General features: G+C 43.7%; 1 protein-coding gene across 1 annotated transcript in view; it reads left to right on the forward strand.

Moving 5' to 3' along the window:
- Positions 1–14,520, forward strand: part of REG4 (regenerating family member 4) — a 57,156-nt gene extending 42,636 nt beyond the window's left edge. Inside the window, exons 4-6 of the mRNA XM_077289043.1 lie at positions 562–699; positions 837–951; positions 14,345–14,520. Of these exons, the coding sequence (XP_077145158.1) occupies positions 562–699; positions 837–951; positions 14,345–14,412 (321 nt within the window). The 3' untranslated portion in view covers positions 14,413–14,520. The remainder of the gene's footprint in view (positions 1–561; positions 700–836; positions 952–14,344) is intronic.
- The last annotated feature ends 2,160 nt before the right edge of the window (positions 14,521–16,680 follow it).

The following is a 16,680-nucleotide window of genomic DNA, read 5'->3' on the forward strand; positions in this document are numbered from 1 at the left end:
CAGCCAATATGTAAAAGAGGCTAATTGTCAATCATCAGTATTCATAGGTATATTTAGTTGTATTTACTGATAAATCATCGCGACTGATCCGACACACAGAGCCGACTCCCTTCAGTGAGTGATATGAGCTGGCGCCTCAGGGACAGCCGCCAGCGGTGTAAAGAGTTCCTCCCATACTGAAGCCCCGCACCCGGTCAATGTTCATTGCTTTCTAGGTCTTTCTTCCATACTGACAGTTTAGTTACTTGTAGTCAATACTCTCTGTGATTTCTCTATAGACTGACACATGATGGCATACATTTCAGCATCAGGGTCTGGACGTCCAGATAAGATCATTATTTACAGATATGGAGAAGCTGGATGACCCTCCCCTTTAATTGTGACATTGGGAGATTTATGGTGTAGGATTTGCGTGAAGCAGAACACATGGCTGATGGATGGTAGTCCCATCCATCTGCCCATAGTCCAGTCCCAGTGCTGGCCCATTGCAGACACCTTGCTCCTGTCCTCTTAAGCTCTCCGCATCTCAGCAGAAATCTTGTATCCACCATCTACCCACAGTTTGACTGCCAAGCCTATGGCCACGGAGCTCATCTGGCATCGATCATGGATTCTGCAGAAGCCGATATCATTGCCTCCCACATATCTGCCTACCAGAAGAACCAGCCAGTGTGGATAGGACTTCACGACCCCGAGCAGGTGATAGCATCTGGCACTCTGTGGGTGGTGTGGTGGGTGGGGGTCTTCTCTGTAAGAAGTGATGGCTATATGGATCAGTGCCCAGCAGACTACAATACAGGCAGGACACTTTAATGTACAAGCTTTATCATTTTCAGAATCGTCGCTGGAAGTGGAATGATGGATCCATGTACAACTTCCGCTCATGGCAATCCGAACAACCAGATAACCATAATGGAATAGAATATTGTGGAGAGCTGTCATGTAGAGAAAGTAAGTGACCCCAAACTTCATAGATATGCATGTTATCTACCATTCCCATCCCGCTGTGTCTTCTACATAAGTTACTCTGGAGAAGATCAGTAAAACAAAGCTTAAAGAGCAGTGGAAAATGTCCACTGAAACTAACGAGGTCATAGAAGCTATCTGTCCATCCAAAGTATTATGCTTAATCACGAGGGGGGGGGTTGGGGCACCCTAGAAGTCCATTGCACCATATATTCTGCACATAGTGTGTCCATATGCCCACTGTGTTTGTGACTTCACCCAGGAGAATGTAGAGTTTCTCTTGCTCCATGGAGCAGATCTAGGAAGAGAAGTGACAGTCTTCTGAGTGTGGCTCAGAATTAATCCAGAGTCTTGATTTCAGCCTTTGTCTGGCTGATATTTGGGTCAAACTGGCTTTAACAAAATTAGCTAGACTCTCAGTTTTTAGGAACCAAAGAATATTAGGATAAGTAAAGCGTGTTCCTTTTGTACTACTATTAAAATATAACTTTTAATCTTTGTAACTATACAAAATACATATAAAAGTGCTGACAGCAAAGTGCTCAGTGCATACACAAAAAACAACACAGAAAGACACGTATAAAAACGTGTCATCCATGATGCATGAAGGTGACACGATCCCCTTATGAATACAAGTCGTATGAAACGCGTTGGGAGGCACTATTCAGCAAGGTGGACCTATAGAAAATGATGCGGTTGTACTTGGAGAGCCGCGCAAATGGTCCGCACCAACTCAGACTGCATTAAGTCCAGACAAGGACCTTTAGAAGGCAGATGAGTATAACACCTTATCATATATGCATACAACTGTGTTGATCCAGGCTTTTTACCCTGTAATAAGAAATAAGGTTATATTGCCATACGGTTGCTAATTCTTTATGAGCACTGCTGTTAATTCACCGCCCAGTCGAATATAGTACTTCAAGAGTACGGTCCTAGAATTGAGGACACTCTTTTTCCTATTTTATAGGTACTATACATAGTTTGACTATCAATACCGAGTGGGTATACATTTTGTGAATATTAAGATTGGTTGTCTGTTAATCGGTGGCCATATCTCCACTTGGATATTTGAAACTAATGACTAGTAGGACACTTGATTTCTTTGGCGGTGATACGTTTTTATACGTGTCTTTCTGTGTTGTTTTTTGTGTATGCACTGAGCACTTTGCTGTCAGCACTTTTATATGTATTTTTTATAGTTACAAAGATTAAAAGTTATATTTTAATAGTAGTACAAAAGGAACACGCTTTACTTATTCAAACTGGCTTTAGCAGTTATTCCTTAGTCCCCTTCTATAATGATATGGTCTTGGACTAGCACTACGTACGTAGGCTGTGAGTAGCACCTTCTTCTGTAGAGCTATCTCGCTCAGCAGGACTTGTTGGAGGAGTTCTGATGGAGAAAACGCTTGCACAATTCCCCATTAAATATTTTTGTCGAACAATAACCCTTAAAAAATCCCAAACTGAACACAATGCTCACAAACAACACAAAGAAACACCCTACCACATTAAAACACATAAAAAAGTACAGATGTGGGAGGCTGACGATAATTTACTACAATTCAGTTGTGTTGTGCAATACAGTTGAAGCGATGGCCGGGGGACCTCCACGGTGCAGGAAGACTACTGTACACAAGATGAGGTGTAAACAACAAAGGGTAGATTTATTGGAAGGCAAGGAATGAAGTGAATGAGGAAAATGCAAACAGGGGGATACAATGACAAAAGACAATTTGCAAGAATTATAAACTTTATCTTTTCCGTAAAATATCACGGTGCTCCAACTATTGCAGACTCAAAATATGTCTAACAAGCAAATGTAAACAATAAACAAGTGAGGATGCTACTCTACGTATATCCTCCCTGGCCTTTACTAAGTAGGCCACACGGCTCCCGTGTACTGACTATTGAAGCCTACACTAGGCCCTAACAGGTGCACCAAACAGGAACAAACTCACGGTGATGTTGGAGAATCAGATCCAGTCCCAGGGGGGCCCCCAGCAGTCTAATATGGTGGTGCGCATGGCTTTCTGTCAGCTCTGTGAAACGTGGTCTTCTCCTTGCTTCTGGATCCTGGGGATGCTCCTGGTAACTGTAAATCCCTTTCTCTGTATCTTCGTGGCTCTCTTGTAGCTATATCAGGACACAGTTCTTCTTTCTTTCAGCTATCAGCACAAAAAGTCCTCAGCTCACACACGCTGCTCCAGCTCCACACCTGCACTCTGCACAGACTAGTTCATTACAACGACTCTTGCAGGGGAGAAGCAGAACATTCCATCACACCAGAAAAGGGGGTGCAGCCTCTTAAAGTGACAGCGTGTTCCTTACTGTCCATAACAGCACCACCCTCTTAGTCTACGTTCACATTAGCGTTCTGCGCCGCAGCGTCGGGCGCCGCAGCGTCGCCGCATGCGTCATGCGCCCCTATATTTAACATGGGGGCGCATGGACATGCGTTGCACTTGCGTTTTGCGACGCATGCGTCCCTGCGGCGCACGCGTCATGGTGCAGAGGACGCTACAAGTTGCATTTTTTGTGCGTCCAAAATCAAGCAAAAAAAGGACGCATGCGTCGCAAAACGCAGCGTTGTGCATGCGTTTTGCTGCGTTTTTGTTTGCGTTGTGCGTTGCGTCGCTGACGCTGCGGCACACAACGCAAATGTGAACGTAGCCTTACACAGTCACAGTTGCAAGAGATTATAACCCAAAAATCACACTCCTCAGAGGTACCAGAGAGCACGAAATGTGGGGTACCCAAACAAAGGTAGTCCATAATTGATGGCTGCTAACCCTAGCCCAAATATCAGCAATTACATGTGAATAGATGGTGACAATTCAAGAATGACACCGGACACTTTCAGCCATAAGCAATGTGGAACCAGGAGAAGCAATGGTTAAATCAAAGGACTGTATCCAGACACAGACAGGCGGTTGAGCTGGTAGAGTTTTCTTCTGATGGTATATATATATATATATACACTCACCGGCCACTTTATTAGGTACACCATGCTAGTAACGGGTTGGACCCCCTTTTGCCTTCAGAACTGCCTCAATTCTTCGTGGCATAGATTCAACAAGGTGCTGGAAGCATTCCTCAGAGATTTTGGTCCATATTGACATGATGGCATCACACAGTTGCCGCAGATTTGTCGGCTGCACATCCCAAAGATGCTCCATACAAGGCAGGATGGATCCATGCTTTCATGTTGTTTACGCCAAATTCTGACCCTACCATCCGAATGTCGCAGCAGAAATCGAGACTCATCAGACCAAGCAACGTTTTTCCAATCTTCTACTGTCCAATTTCGATGAGCTTGTACAAATTGTAGCCTCAGTTTCCTGTTCTTAGCTGAAAGGAGTGGTACCCGGTGTGGTCTTCTGCTGCTGTAGCCCATCTGCCTCAAAGTTCGACGCACTGTGCGTTCAGAGATGCTCTTAGGCCTACCTTGGTTGTAACGGGTGGCGATTTGAGTCACTGTTGCCTTTCTATCAGCTCGAACCAGTCTGCCCATTCTCCTCTGACCTCTGGCATCAACAAGGCATTTCCGCCCACAGAACTGCCGCTCACTGGATTTTTTTTCTTTTTCGGACCATTCTCTGTAAACCCTAGAGATGGTTGTGCGTGAAAATCCCAGTAGATCAGCAGTTTCTGAAATACTCAGACCAACCCTTCTGGCACCAACAACCATGCCACGTTCAAAGGCACTCAAATCACCTTTCTTCCCCATACTGATGCTCGGTTTGAACTGCAGGAGATTGTCTTGACCATGTCTACATGCCTAAATGCACTGAGTTGCCGCCATGTGATTGGCTGATTAGAAATTAAGTGTTAACAAGAAGTTGGACAGGTGTACCTAATAAAGTGGCCGGTGAGTGTATATATATATATATATATATATACATACACAGATAAACACATATATACACAAATATACAGAGATAGTATCATGGTTCCACCCCTCAGTGTGTCTGGAATGACAGCTCAGCCATCCAATCTGGTTCAGGGGCATGATGAAGCTGTCAGTATTTTGATTGACCACTCAGTCGGCCAGTCTGGTGGAGGGGCTTGCTGAACTGTCAGTATATTGATTGATGGCTGTCAACCCTGAGACTGGGAGGCTTTGGCTTTCTCCAGGTGTTCATTATCCCAGGTGATTGCCATGCTACTTACGATAACTGGGCTGTTACTTCCAGACCTCTGCCAGACGTACATTCAGCTTCTTTGTGTTTGTCTCTCTGTGCCTTGCATTCTGTTAGTACATCTTTCGCTGCCTGACCTTGGACCTCATTCTGACCAACCATCTGTTTAACCCCTTCAGCCTGTTCTCCCAGTACTCTGACCACAGAACGTTACCTGACTACACCTTTGTCTCTTCCTTCTCTTTATGACGTACCCTTAGGGGCGCACCTATCATGAGGCAACTTGAGTCGGTTGCCTCAGACGGTGCTACCTGCTGATAAAAAGGGGGGCGGCATCTGCGGGGGGGGGGGGGCGTTCTTTCAGATGCCAGCTTGTGCCTACATTTGGCCGCTCTTCTCTCCCTGACATCCTGCTATCTCCTGTTGTGCCGCTGCCCACTTCGTACTGGGGGAATATGCACCTAAATGATTATGGGTGTGCGGCAGCTTTGACCCTCCGCGTTCAGCAACTCAGAGAGGGGAGGTATCTTCCTGCAGGAGAAGAACACTGGCCAATGAACGCGCTCACATCACTGACAGAAAAGCTGATTAGCCAGTGCTCCTGTCCTCCAGCATGGCGCGTCTTTGAAGGGAAGAAGTGAGAGCCAGGAAATAAGATCAGAGCAGCCACCTATGCTGGAAGATGCAGAAGAGAAGCAGCTCCAATCCACAAGGTGACAGATCCCCTGCTGGGCAATCCCAGCACAGAGAGTGGGTGTGGGGCTTAGTGGAAGCTGCACACGTACACCAGCCCTCACCCCTGTAGCACAGAGTGTGTGTCTCCATGTGTCTGTGTTGTGTCTGTGTGTGGGTTGTGTGTGTGTGGGGGGAGGTTGGGTGTCTGTGGGTTGTGTGTGTGGGTGGTATTTCTATGTGTGGGTTGTGTGTGTGTGTGGGTTGTGTATGTGTGTATGTGTTGTCTGTGTGTGGGTTGTCTGTGTGTGGGTTGTGTCTGTGTGTGGGTTGTGTCTGTGTGTGGCTTGTGTATGTGTGTGTGTGTGGGTTGTGTGTCTGTGGTGTGTTGTGTGTGTGTGTCGGTGTGGGTTCTGTCTGTTTGTGGGTTGTGTCTGCGTGTGTGGGGGTTGTGTGTGTGGGGGAGCTGTGTCTGTTTGTGTGTTTAGATATCTTTTGAGTATACTGAAGTGTGTGTATATACACTTGTCCTGCATGCATGTTCTGTGTATATGATGTGTACCTGCTGTGCATCTGTTATATAACATAGTAACATAGTAACATAGTTATCAAGGCCTAAAAAAGCCATTTGTCCATCCAGTTCAGCCTATTTAACGTCAGAGTAAATCCCCAGATCTACGTCCTTCTAAAGAACCTAATAACTATAAGACACAATATTGTTACGCTCCAGGAAGACATCCAGGCCTCTCTTGAACCCTTCGACTGACTTCGCCATCACCTCCTCCTCAGGCAAGGAATTCCAGATTCTCATTGCCCTATCAGTAAAGAATCCTCTTCTATGTTGGTGGAAAAACCTTCTCTCCTCCAGACGCAGAGAATGGCCCCTTGTGACCGTCACCTTCATTGGTATAAGCAATCCTCGGAGAGATATTTGTATTGTCCTCTTATATACTTATACATGGTTATTAAATCACCCCTCAGTCATCTTTTTTCTAGACTAAATAATCCTAATTTTGCTAATCTCTCTGGGTATTATAGTTGCCCCATCCCCTTTATTAGTTTTGTTGCCCTCATTTGTACTCGCTCTAGTTCCATTATATCCTTCCTGAGCACTGGTGCCCAAAACTGTACACACTACTCCATGTGCAGTCTAACCAGGGATTTGTACAGAGGCAGTATAATGCTCTCATCATGTGTATCCAGACCTCTTTTAATGCTACCCATGATCCTATTTGCCTCGGCAGCCGCTGCCTGGAACTGGCTGCTCCAGGTAAGTTTATCATTAGCTAGGATCCCCAAGTCCTTCTCCATGTCAAATTTACCCAGTGGTTTCCCGTTCAGTGTGTAATGGTGATATTGATTCCTTCTTCCCATGTGTATAACCTTACATTTATCATTGTTAAAGCGCATCTGCCACCTCTTGGCCCAAGTTTCCAATTTATCCAGATCCATCTGTAGCAGAATACTATCTTCTCTTGTATTGACTGCTTTACATAGTTTTGTATCATCTGCAAATATCGATATTTTACTGTGTAAACCTTCTACCAGATCGTTAATAAATATGTTGAAGAGAAGAGGTCCCAACACCGACCCCTGCGGTACCCCACTGGTCATAGCGACCCAGTTAGAGAATATACCATTTATAACCTCCCTCTGCTTTCTATCACTAAGCCAGTTACTTCCCCATTTACACACATTTCCCCCCAGGCCCAGCATTCTCATTTTTTGTACCAACCCCTTGTGTGGCACGGTATCAAACGCTTTGGAGAAATCAAGATATACCACGTCCAGTGACTCACCTTGGTCCAGTCTATAGCTTGCCTCTTCATAAAAACTGATTAGATTCATTTGAAAGGAGCGATTCCTCATAAACCCATGCTAATATGGAGTTACACAGTTATTCTCATTGAGATAATCCAGAATAACATCCCTCAGAAACCCTTCACATATTTTACCAACAATAGAGGTTAGACTTACTGGCCTATAATTTCCAGGGTCACTTTTAGAGCCCTTTTTGAATATTGGTACCGCATTTGCTATGCACCAGTCCTGTGGAACAGATCCTGTCCATAAGAAGAATGTAAGTCCGCAAGGACAGGGTCCTCTCCCCTCTGTACCAGTCTGTCATTGTAAATTTGTTTACTGTTAACGATATCTATAACCCTTTATGTAACCCCTCTCACATGTACAGCACCATGGAATTAATGGTGCTATATAAATAAATAATAATAATAATAATAAATATAAGAAATAATGGCTTGTCTATTACATTACTTAGTTCTCTTAGTACTCGTGGGTGTATGCCATCCGGACCCGGAGATTTATCTATTTTAATCTTATTTAGCCGGTTTCCCACCTCTTCTTGGGTTAGAGTAGTGACCCTTAATATAGGGTTTTCTTTTTTCTCTCGGCATTTCACCTAGCATGTTATTTTCCACCGTGAATACCGTGGAGAAGAAGGTGTTTAATATATTAGCTTTTTCCTCGTCATCTACAACCATTCTTTCCTACACTTTCACTTATGATTCTTTTACTATTGATACAGTTGAAGAACAGTTTGGGATTAGTTTTACTATTCTTAGCAATGTGCTTCTCTGTTTCCTTTTTGGCAGCTTTAATTAGTTTTTTAGATAAAGTATTTTTCTCCCTATAGTTTTTTAGAGCTTAACTGGTGCCATCCTGCTTTAGTAGTGTAAATGCTTTCTTTTTCCTGTTAATTGCCCCTCTTACTTCTTTGTTTAGCCACATTGGGTTTTTCCTATTTCTTGTCCTTTTATTCCCACAAGGTATAAACCACTTACAGCATGTGTGTACTAAGGACATGCATGATGTGTGTGTCTGTGTGACTATATAATGTGTATAAGAAGAAGAAAGCTAGCACTCGACTTCTGTGGAGGTGACGGTGCTAGTGAACGGAGCCAGTAGTCCCATCGATAGTAAAATATATAATCACTGCACTCGTACAGGAGAAGGTTTGCTTCAAGTGAATAATTTATTGGTGAAGAGTGAGGCGACAGGAAAAAAAATTAACATTTCGGTTAATCAATGGCCTTGATCACAATGTCGCCTTTTGTAGGTTTTTTTCTAGAATTTGAACTTGTAGTATCGTTGAGGTAGATAAAGATGAGGGTGTATACATAAAATCATTGGTATTTGGTTCTGAAAAAAAGACATGTCTGTGTTTGAATGGAGTTACTTTGCTGGCCGGCGTTAGTGATATAGTGGAAATGCTGAGATATGTATCTAGGCAAGGAGGATTTTTAGCCAAAAGAGTGTTTGGAAACAAGTCCGTTGGTGGCGCAGCTGTGCCTGCAGATCAGGCAGTTTCCCTGGAGTTGCTGCAGGAGCCAGTGTTGGTGGCTAAGTGGGAGATGCTGACACAAATGTGTCTGAGCTGCTCCTTCTGCTCGAGTGGTGTCTTGATATACTCCGTATAGATCCAAACTGTGGATCACTCCATTCCTCTTTCCATTCATTTTGCTGCAGAAATCTGGGAACTGATGAGCGCACTGGACCGTGCTTTCACAGGCGATAACACTGTGTAAATATTTCTCCCAGCAATATGCGCTTCTGAAGGATGATGTTGGAACTCGATTTTCTGATTCAAGGATGATTTTTATTTAAAACTAGAACACAACCGATTTTGACTTGTTAGAGTCTTCCTCAGGTATAATGTCATGCATATAAACAGGTCTATCTGAACACATTTTATAGCAGATATCCCTGCATGTCAATGTGGGTGGGGGCTGAAAGATCTGTTTTTCAGACACACCCAGATACTCAGATATGCAGGACTTTGCACTCTGAGAAATCTAACATAATTCATATACCAAATAAAGTTTGGTATAAATAAGTTTTTTCACACAAAAAAAAATAAAATATTTCACACAAAATTTTTTTTACACACAAATGTTTCACTTAAAAGTATTTTTTCCTTTCTAAAAACACTATAAATATAATTATACTATATGTAAAATTTCTTTTAAAATGTTATGAAACATACCAAAGTGTGATTTCATACTAAAAGGCCTTAAAGGCCGGACTTGTGGAGTATACGACTAATAGTCGTCCTGGGGACAAATTCTTTTCCCCCGAGTTGTAGATCTTCAGCGACTCCACAGTGACCATAGGCCTCTTGGCTGCTTCTCTAATTAGTGCTCTCCTTGCTTGGGATGTCATTTTAGGTGGACGGCCATGTCTTGGTAGGTTGCAGTTGTGCCATTCTCCTTCCATTTGTGGATGATGGATTGAACAGTGCTCTATGAGATGTTCAGAGCTTGGGCTATTTTTTATAATGTGACCCTGCTTTACTCTTCTCCACAGCGTTATCCCTGACTTGTCTGGTGTGTTCTTTGGTTCTTGTGATGCTGTTTGATCCCTAATGTTCTTACACCTCTGAGGCCTTCACAGAACAACTGTAGTTATATTGAGAAGAAATCACACACAGTTGGACATAATGTACTAATTATTTTACGACTTCTGGAGGCAATAGGCCAATAAAGGTTTAATTTAGGGGATCTGATTATGGGGGGCCGATTACAAATGCACCTCACAATTTTCCGATTTATGTTTTCAAAATAATTAGAAAATCATGTATAATTTCTTTTACACTTCACAAATACTCCCTACTTTGTGTGATCAATGATCAATTTGGGGCTTCTCACACCAGAGGAGGACCAACACATCTTCATATAAGTCCAGATTCAATCCATAAACTCAAATAATTTATTTCTTGATTAAAATAGATTTGGCAACACTACAGTATGCCTAGGCATAGGCAATTCTGGGGTAAGGGATGCAATGAGGTGAAACTGGACGTGTTTCAAATGACTACTCCATTCTTAAACTTGGTCTGATGATGTGTTGGTCATTTGGGGTTTGTCACCCAGAGCAGGATAAACCCTTCTTCATACAGCGTCCTTCAAGGTGGCCTCCTGATGAACCAATAACTTAAAGGGAAAAAGCGTTGAGGTGCATCACTTGGACAGCTAAGTTAATTTTGCCACATATTTTGGAAGTTTGTTTGGCAGGAAAAAAGACTATTTCTTATACATATGGACCTGTTTATCTATAGGACACTTGGCATGGTCCTTCTATGGCAGGATATAAGGGAGTTTCCTGTTTCCAGTTATCGTTCTGCTGTTTATAGTGTGGTTGTGCAGATCATGAAATCATAATTTACCTTCGCCCTGGCTTTGACCCTGCATATCGGTAATGTCATTAGCTTTCATATTTTATGTGTGTTGGACTGGTGGCATTAGTTATACATATTACAACCTAGTGAGAGACATGCTAGGGCTCATTATGGCCTGCCCCTGATGATCGGAGGTGCCATTGTAGTAATCCTAGGGTGCCAAAATCTGTGGCTTAGGTAGGGTTATCTTTGGTGAAATCATTTTTTCTGTATTTAACTCAGGCTTAATCCCCTATGCTCTGAATATATGGTGAACCATGGTTTGTACATTAACCTCAATATATGTATTGGTTATTTAGGATAAGTTAGCTTAGCACTATATAGATATATATATACTAGATGGTGGCCCGATCCTAACGCATCGGGTATTCTAGAATATGTATGTAGTGTATCTATGAAGATTTCAGAAAAATGCAATGAATACACAGGATTCGGCCAGCCAGCTGGGCGCGACCGATTAGCGAAGCGTGGTTCAAATCCCGTGCCAATTCGCAGCCGGACTGCGTCTGTCGCTGATTGTTCGCAGCCGGCCAGGCACGACCAATCAGTGAAGCCAGGGCCGGCTCCAGGTTTTTGAGGGCCCCGTAGTATATTGCACAGCCACGTAGTATATAGCACAGCCCATATAGTATATAGCACAGGCCACGTAGTATATAGCACAGCCCACGCAGTATATAACACAGCCACGTAGTATATAGCACAGCCACGTAGTATATAACACAGCCCAAGCAGTATATAGCACAGCCCACGCAGTATATAACACAGCCCACGTAGTGTATAACACAGCCCACGTAGTGTATAACACAGCCCACGTAGTATATAGCAATGTGGGCACCATATCCCTGTTAAAAAAAGAATTAAAATAAAAAATAGTTATATACTCACCTTCAAGCGGCCCCCGGATCCAGTCCAGGCCTTTAGCGATGCTTCTCGCGACGCTCCATTCCCAGTAATGCCTTGCGACAATAACCCGTGATGATGTAGCGGTCTCGTGAGACCGCTACGTCATCTGGAGTCATTGCTGCAATGCATTCTTGGGACCGGAGCGTCGCGAGGAGCGGGAAAGGCTGCCGCCGACGCCGGAAGGTGAGAATATAATGATTTTTTTATTATTATTTTAACATTATATGTTTTTACTATTGATGCTGCATAGGCAGCATCAATAGTAAAAAGTTGGTCACACTTACAGGGTTAATGGCAGCGTTAAAGGACTGCTAAAACGCTATGTGGGCACTGACTGGAGGGGAGTAGGGAGGGGCCAATTCGCAGCCGGACTGTGCCTGTCGCTGATTGGTCGTGACAGACAGACAGACAAACAGACGGAAGTGGACCTTAGACAATTTTATATATATATATATATATATATATATATATATATATATATAGTTGCTTTTGCTAGTATTTTTTATATTTTTACAATAAAAGTTGATTTTAGGGGAATTCATAGAGCTACTTTGTGTTGGTATCATATAAAACGTTCAAGTTTGTGGGTGTAATGTGAAAAAATTCACGTGATATGAATACTTTTTGAAACCACTGCAGGTCTACTGTAGAGTGACCCTGGTTCACAGCCTGAGCTGTAAAGAGAAAACAGTTTGCACTCTAGAGTGACCCCATTCCACAGACCGCACTGTAGAGTTAACTCAATCCACACACTGCATTGTAGAGGGACAACAAACTGCACTGTAGAATGACTCTGGTCCATGAATGCCATTGCAGCATAACCCTATTCTACAGACTGCACTTGTAAAGGAACCCTAGACCACATTGTGCAGTGACCCCAGTCCACAGACCGCACTGTAGAAAGACCAAGGACCGCACTGTATAGTGGTCCATGGACAGGACTGTAGAAGGACCCTGAGCCACGGACTGCACTGTAGAGAGACACCGGTCCACAGGATTATGGAGATACAGACCGCAGTCTGGTGCTAACCCTGATTTACAAGTGCATGTGATATTACAAGAAAACTCCCAAGTTCCCATGGTGGATATGGGGTGTGATGTGTAACCTGTTCCCTCTTGTTTGCGGACATTTTGCATCTTCATGTTAGCTGCCTTCTGTATTATATGTATGCAAATTGCCTCTGCTGAAAAAAAGAGGACTTAACTCTATAGCGCCACCTATTGGAAGTAGCGATCCTACAAGTCACAATCAACCCTTTAACGAGTCGTGCAATATGACTTAGGATAAAAGCCAAATCAGTATCTCAATTCACAGACACGGTGTTTCGGGCTGTTGGCCCTCATCAGTGCGAAGCATGAGAACTGATTTGGCTAGGTGAGAGGCTCTGGAGTGGGGTCTAAGGGGTATCGTTTCTCCTTATGGAGAGTGACATACCAGCTGGCTTGTCAAGGTAAGGAGGCTTATTCGCCGTGCAATGCTCCTCTGGGAATTTAAATATGCAAATTGCCTCTGCTGAAAAAAAGAGGACTTAACTCTATAGCGCCACCTATTGGAAGTAGCGATCCTACAAGTCACAATCAACCCTTTAACGAGTCGTGCAATATGACTTAGGATAAAAGCCAAATCAGTATCTCAATTCGCAGACACGGTGTTTCGGGCTGTTGGCCCTCATCAGTGCGAAGCATGAGAACTGATTTGGCTAGGTGAGAGGCTCTGGAGTGGGGTCTAAGGGGTATCGTTTCTCCTTATGGAGAGTGACATACCAGCTGGCTTGTCAAGGTAAGGAGGCTTATTCGCCGTGCAATGCTCCTCTGGGAATTTAAATATGCAAATTGCCTCTGCTGAAAAAAAGAGGACTTAACTCTATAGCGCCACCTATTGGAAGTAGCGATCCTACAAGTCACAATCAACCCTTTAACGAGTCGTGCAATATGACTTAGGATAAAAGCCAAATCAGTATCTCAATTCGCAGACACGGTGTTTCGGGCTGTTGGCCCTCATCAGTGCGAAGCATGAGAACTGATTTGGCTAGGTGAGAGGCTCTGGAGTGGGGTCTAAGGGGTATCGTTTCTCCTTATGGAGAGTGACATACCAGCTGGCTTGTCAAGGTAAGGAGGCTTATTCGCCGTGCAATGCTCCTCTGGGAATTTAAATATGCAAATTGCCTCTGCTGAAAAAAAGAGGACTTAACTCTATAGCGCCACCTATTGGAAGTAGCGATCCTACAAGTCACAATCAACCCTTTAACGAGTCGTGCAATATGACTTAGGATAAAAGCCAAATCAGTATCTCAATTCGCAGACACGGTGTTTCGGGCTGTTGGCCCTCATCAGTGCGAAGCATGAGAACTGAATATGTAAGTACTTCCTATGTCCTGATGGATCTGCTCTATCTTCATAAGCACATTAGGGTCAATAGTATCATTTGAGTTCCTCATGTGTCCATCACGCTTGTCTTTTTCAGATTTTCTAATGTGGAATGATGCTAACTGTAACCTGGCTCATCCTTATGTGTGTAAATACAAGCCTTAGATCCTCAACACCCAAGCATGTAACTGGAAAGGAAGTCTCCAAGAAGTAGGCCAAGCTGAGCATTGTGAGAGGAGTCTTACTAATAAATCACACACATTGAATAAAGAACCAGCCTGGACATTACTGATTTGTCTCTATGTACATGATTTAACAATTAAATAATGAGATGTCTATGAGATTTGCATAGTGCAACAAGAGGAAATGCGAATGTGTGGCCCTCAGAAGTGTCTTCTGATTTATTCACATTGCGGGGCTGGGATTCACAGGCAGGGCGGCCGCACAGGCGCAGTCAGCTAGACTGCATATGAGGACAGACGGGCAGCGCTCACTGCGCCTGCCCAAGGCAGGAGAAAAGAGCACATGCGTCGGCTCATTTCAAAACAGGGCTGAAGAGGCAGCGCCCGGCGCCAAGAAGACTTGAGTGACGGCTGTGTGGCGTCTGCAGCAGGGGGGGAAACGCCTGCCTCCTTGACTGAAGAAAGGTATTTTCTGACAAATTACAAAACGGATTATTTCTGCAGTTACAGCACCCAGAACTAAAAGAGCCACCTTGTGCATTACTGCTGCACAAGGTGGCTCTTTTAGTTTCAAATGCCTGGGGGGGGGGGGGGGTGACAGGTTCCCTTTAAGATTAGGAGTCCTCAGATGTTGATCTCCTTAAACCCCTTCAACTCGAAGCCTGTTTTCACCTTCCTGTCATAACTCTGGAACGCTTCAAAGGGTCCCGGTAATAATGAGACTGTTTTCTCGTGACATATTGTACTTCATGTTAGTGGTAACATTTTTTTTATATGACTTGTGTTTATTTGTGAAAAAATTGACATTTCGTGAAATTTTTGAAAATGTTGCAATTTTCAATCTTTTAGAATCACAGAATGATAGAGTTGGAAGGGACCTCCTGGGTCATCTGGTCCAACCTGTTATGATCCCAATGGCAGAGGATCTCTGATATTCCGGCAAGATAGCAAAAATATAAATACTGCTTTAGGGAGGTGGAAACTGGGCTAACCGCATACCTGATCCTGACGCAAACAACTAAAAGTAGCCGGTGAACGTGCCTACGTTGGTTCTAGACGTCTCGAGCCAGCCGGAGAACTGACTACCCCTAAAGGGAAAAAATAAGCCCTCGCTTGCCTCCAGAGAAATTGAACCCCAAAGATATAGAAAGCCCCAACAAATAATAACGGTGAGGCAAGAGGAAAACACAAACGTAGAGATGAACTAGATTCAGCAAAGTGAGGCCCAATAGTCTAGATAGCAGAAAATAGATAGTGGACTATGCGGTTAGCAGAAAACCCTACAAAACATCCACGCTGAACATTCAAGAACCCCCACATCGACTGACGGTGTGGAGGGAGAATATCAGCCCCCTAGAGCTTCCAGCGAGTCAAAAATCAAATGTAAAGCAAGCTGGACAAAAACACTGAATAATGCAAACGATCCAAATTGTACAAAACAGACTTAGCTTTTCTTGCATGAGGCAGACTGAAAGGAATCCGGAGGAGACCAAATAGGTCTGGATACAACGATGCCAGGCAAGAGACTGAGTCCAGAGGAGACTCAAATAGGAAACACCCGCTGCTTAACGACACAGCTGGAGCTCAGGCCTGCAACAAGACATACCTAACACAATACCGTTAGTGACCACCAGAGGGAGCCCAGAAACACAGTTCACAACACCAACCCCCTGCTCACAGCAGGATTCACTAAATCATCCCAGACAGATGTCTGTCCAGCCTCTGTTTGAAGACTTTCAGGGAAGGAGAACTCCCCACCTCTCGTGGCCGCCTGTTCCACTCATTGATCACCCTCACTGTCAAAACGTTTTTTCTAATATCTAATCTGTGTCTCCTCCCATACAGTTTTATCCCATTGCTTCTAGTCTTTCCTTGCGCAAATGAGAATAATGATCCTTCTACAATGTGACAGCCCTTGAGATATTTTTAGACAGCTATTAAGTCTCCTCTCAGTCTTCTTTTTTGCAAGCTAAACATTCCCAAATCCTGTAAGCGTTCCTCATAGGACATGGTTTGCAGACCGGTCACCATTCTGGTCGCTCTTCTCTGAACTGGCTCCAGTTTGTTGATATCTTTTTTTAAATAATGACTTCACGTGATCTAGACTGTATGCTTCTGTTAATACATCCCAGAATTGTATTTGCCTTTTTTGCTGCTGCATCACACTGTTGACTCATGTTCAGTCTGTGATCTATTAGTATACCCAAGTCTTTTTCACAAGTGCTGTTGCTTAGCCCTATTCCTCCCATTC

The sequence above is a fragment of the Ranitomeya variabilis genome, chromosome 2, assembly GCF_051348905.1.
Source record: "Ranitomeya variabilis isolate aRanVar5 chromosome 2, aRanVar5.hap1, whole genome shotgun sequence".
NCBI lineage: Eukaryota > Metazoa > Chordata > Amphibia > Anura > Dendrobatidae > Ranitomeya > Ranitomeya variabilis.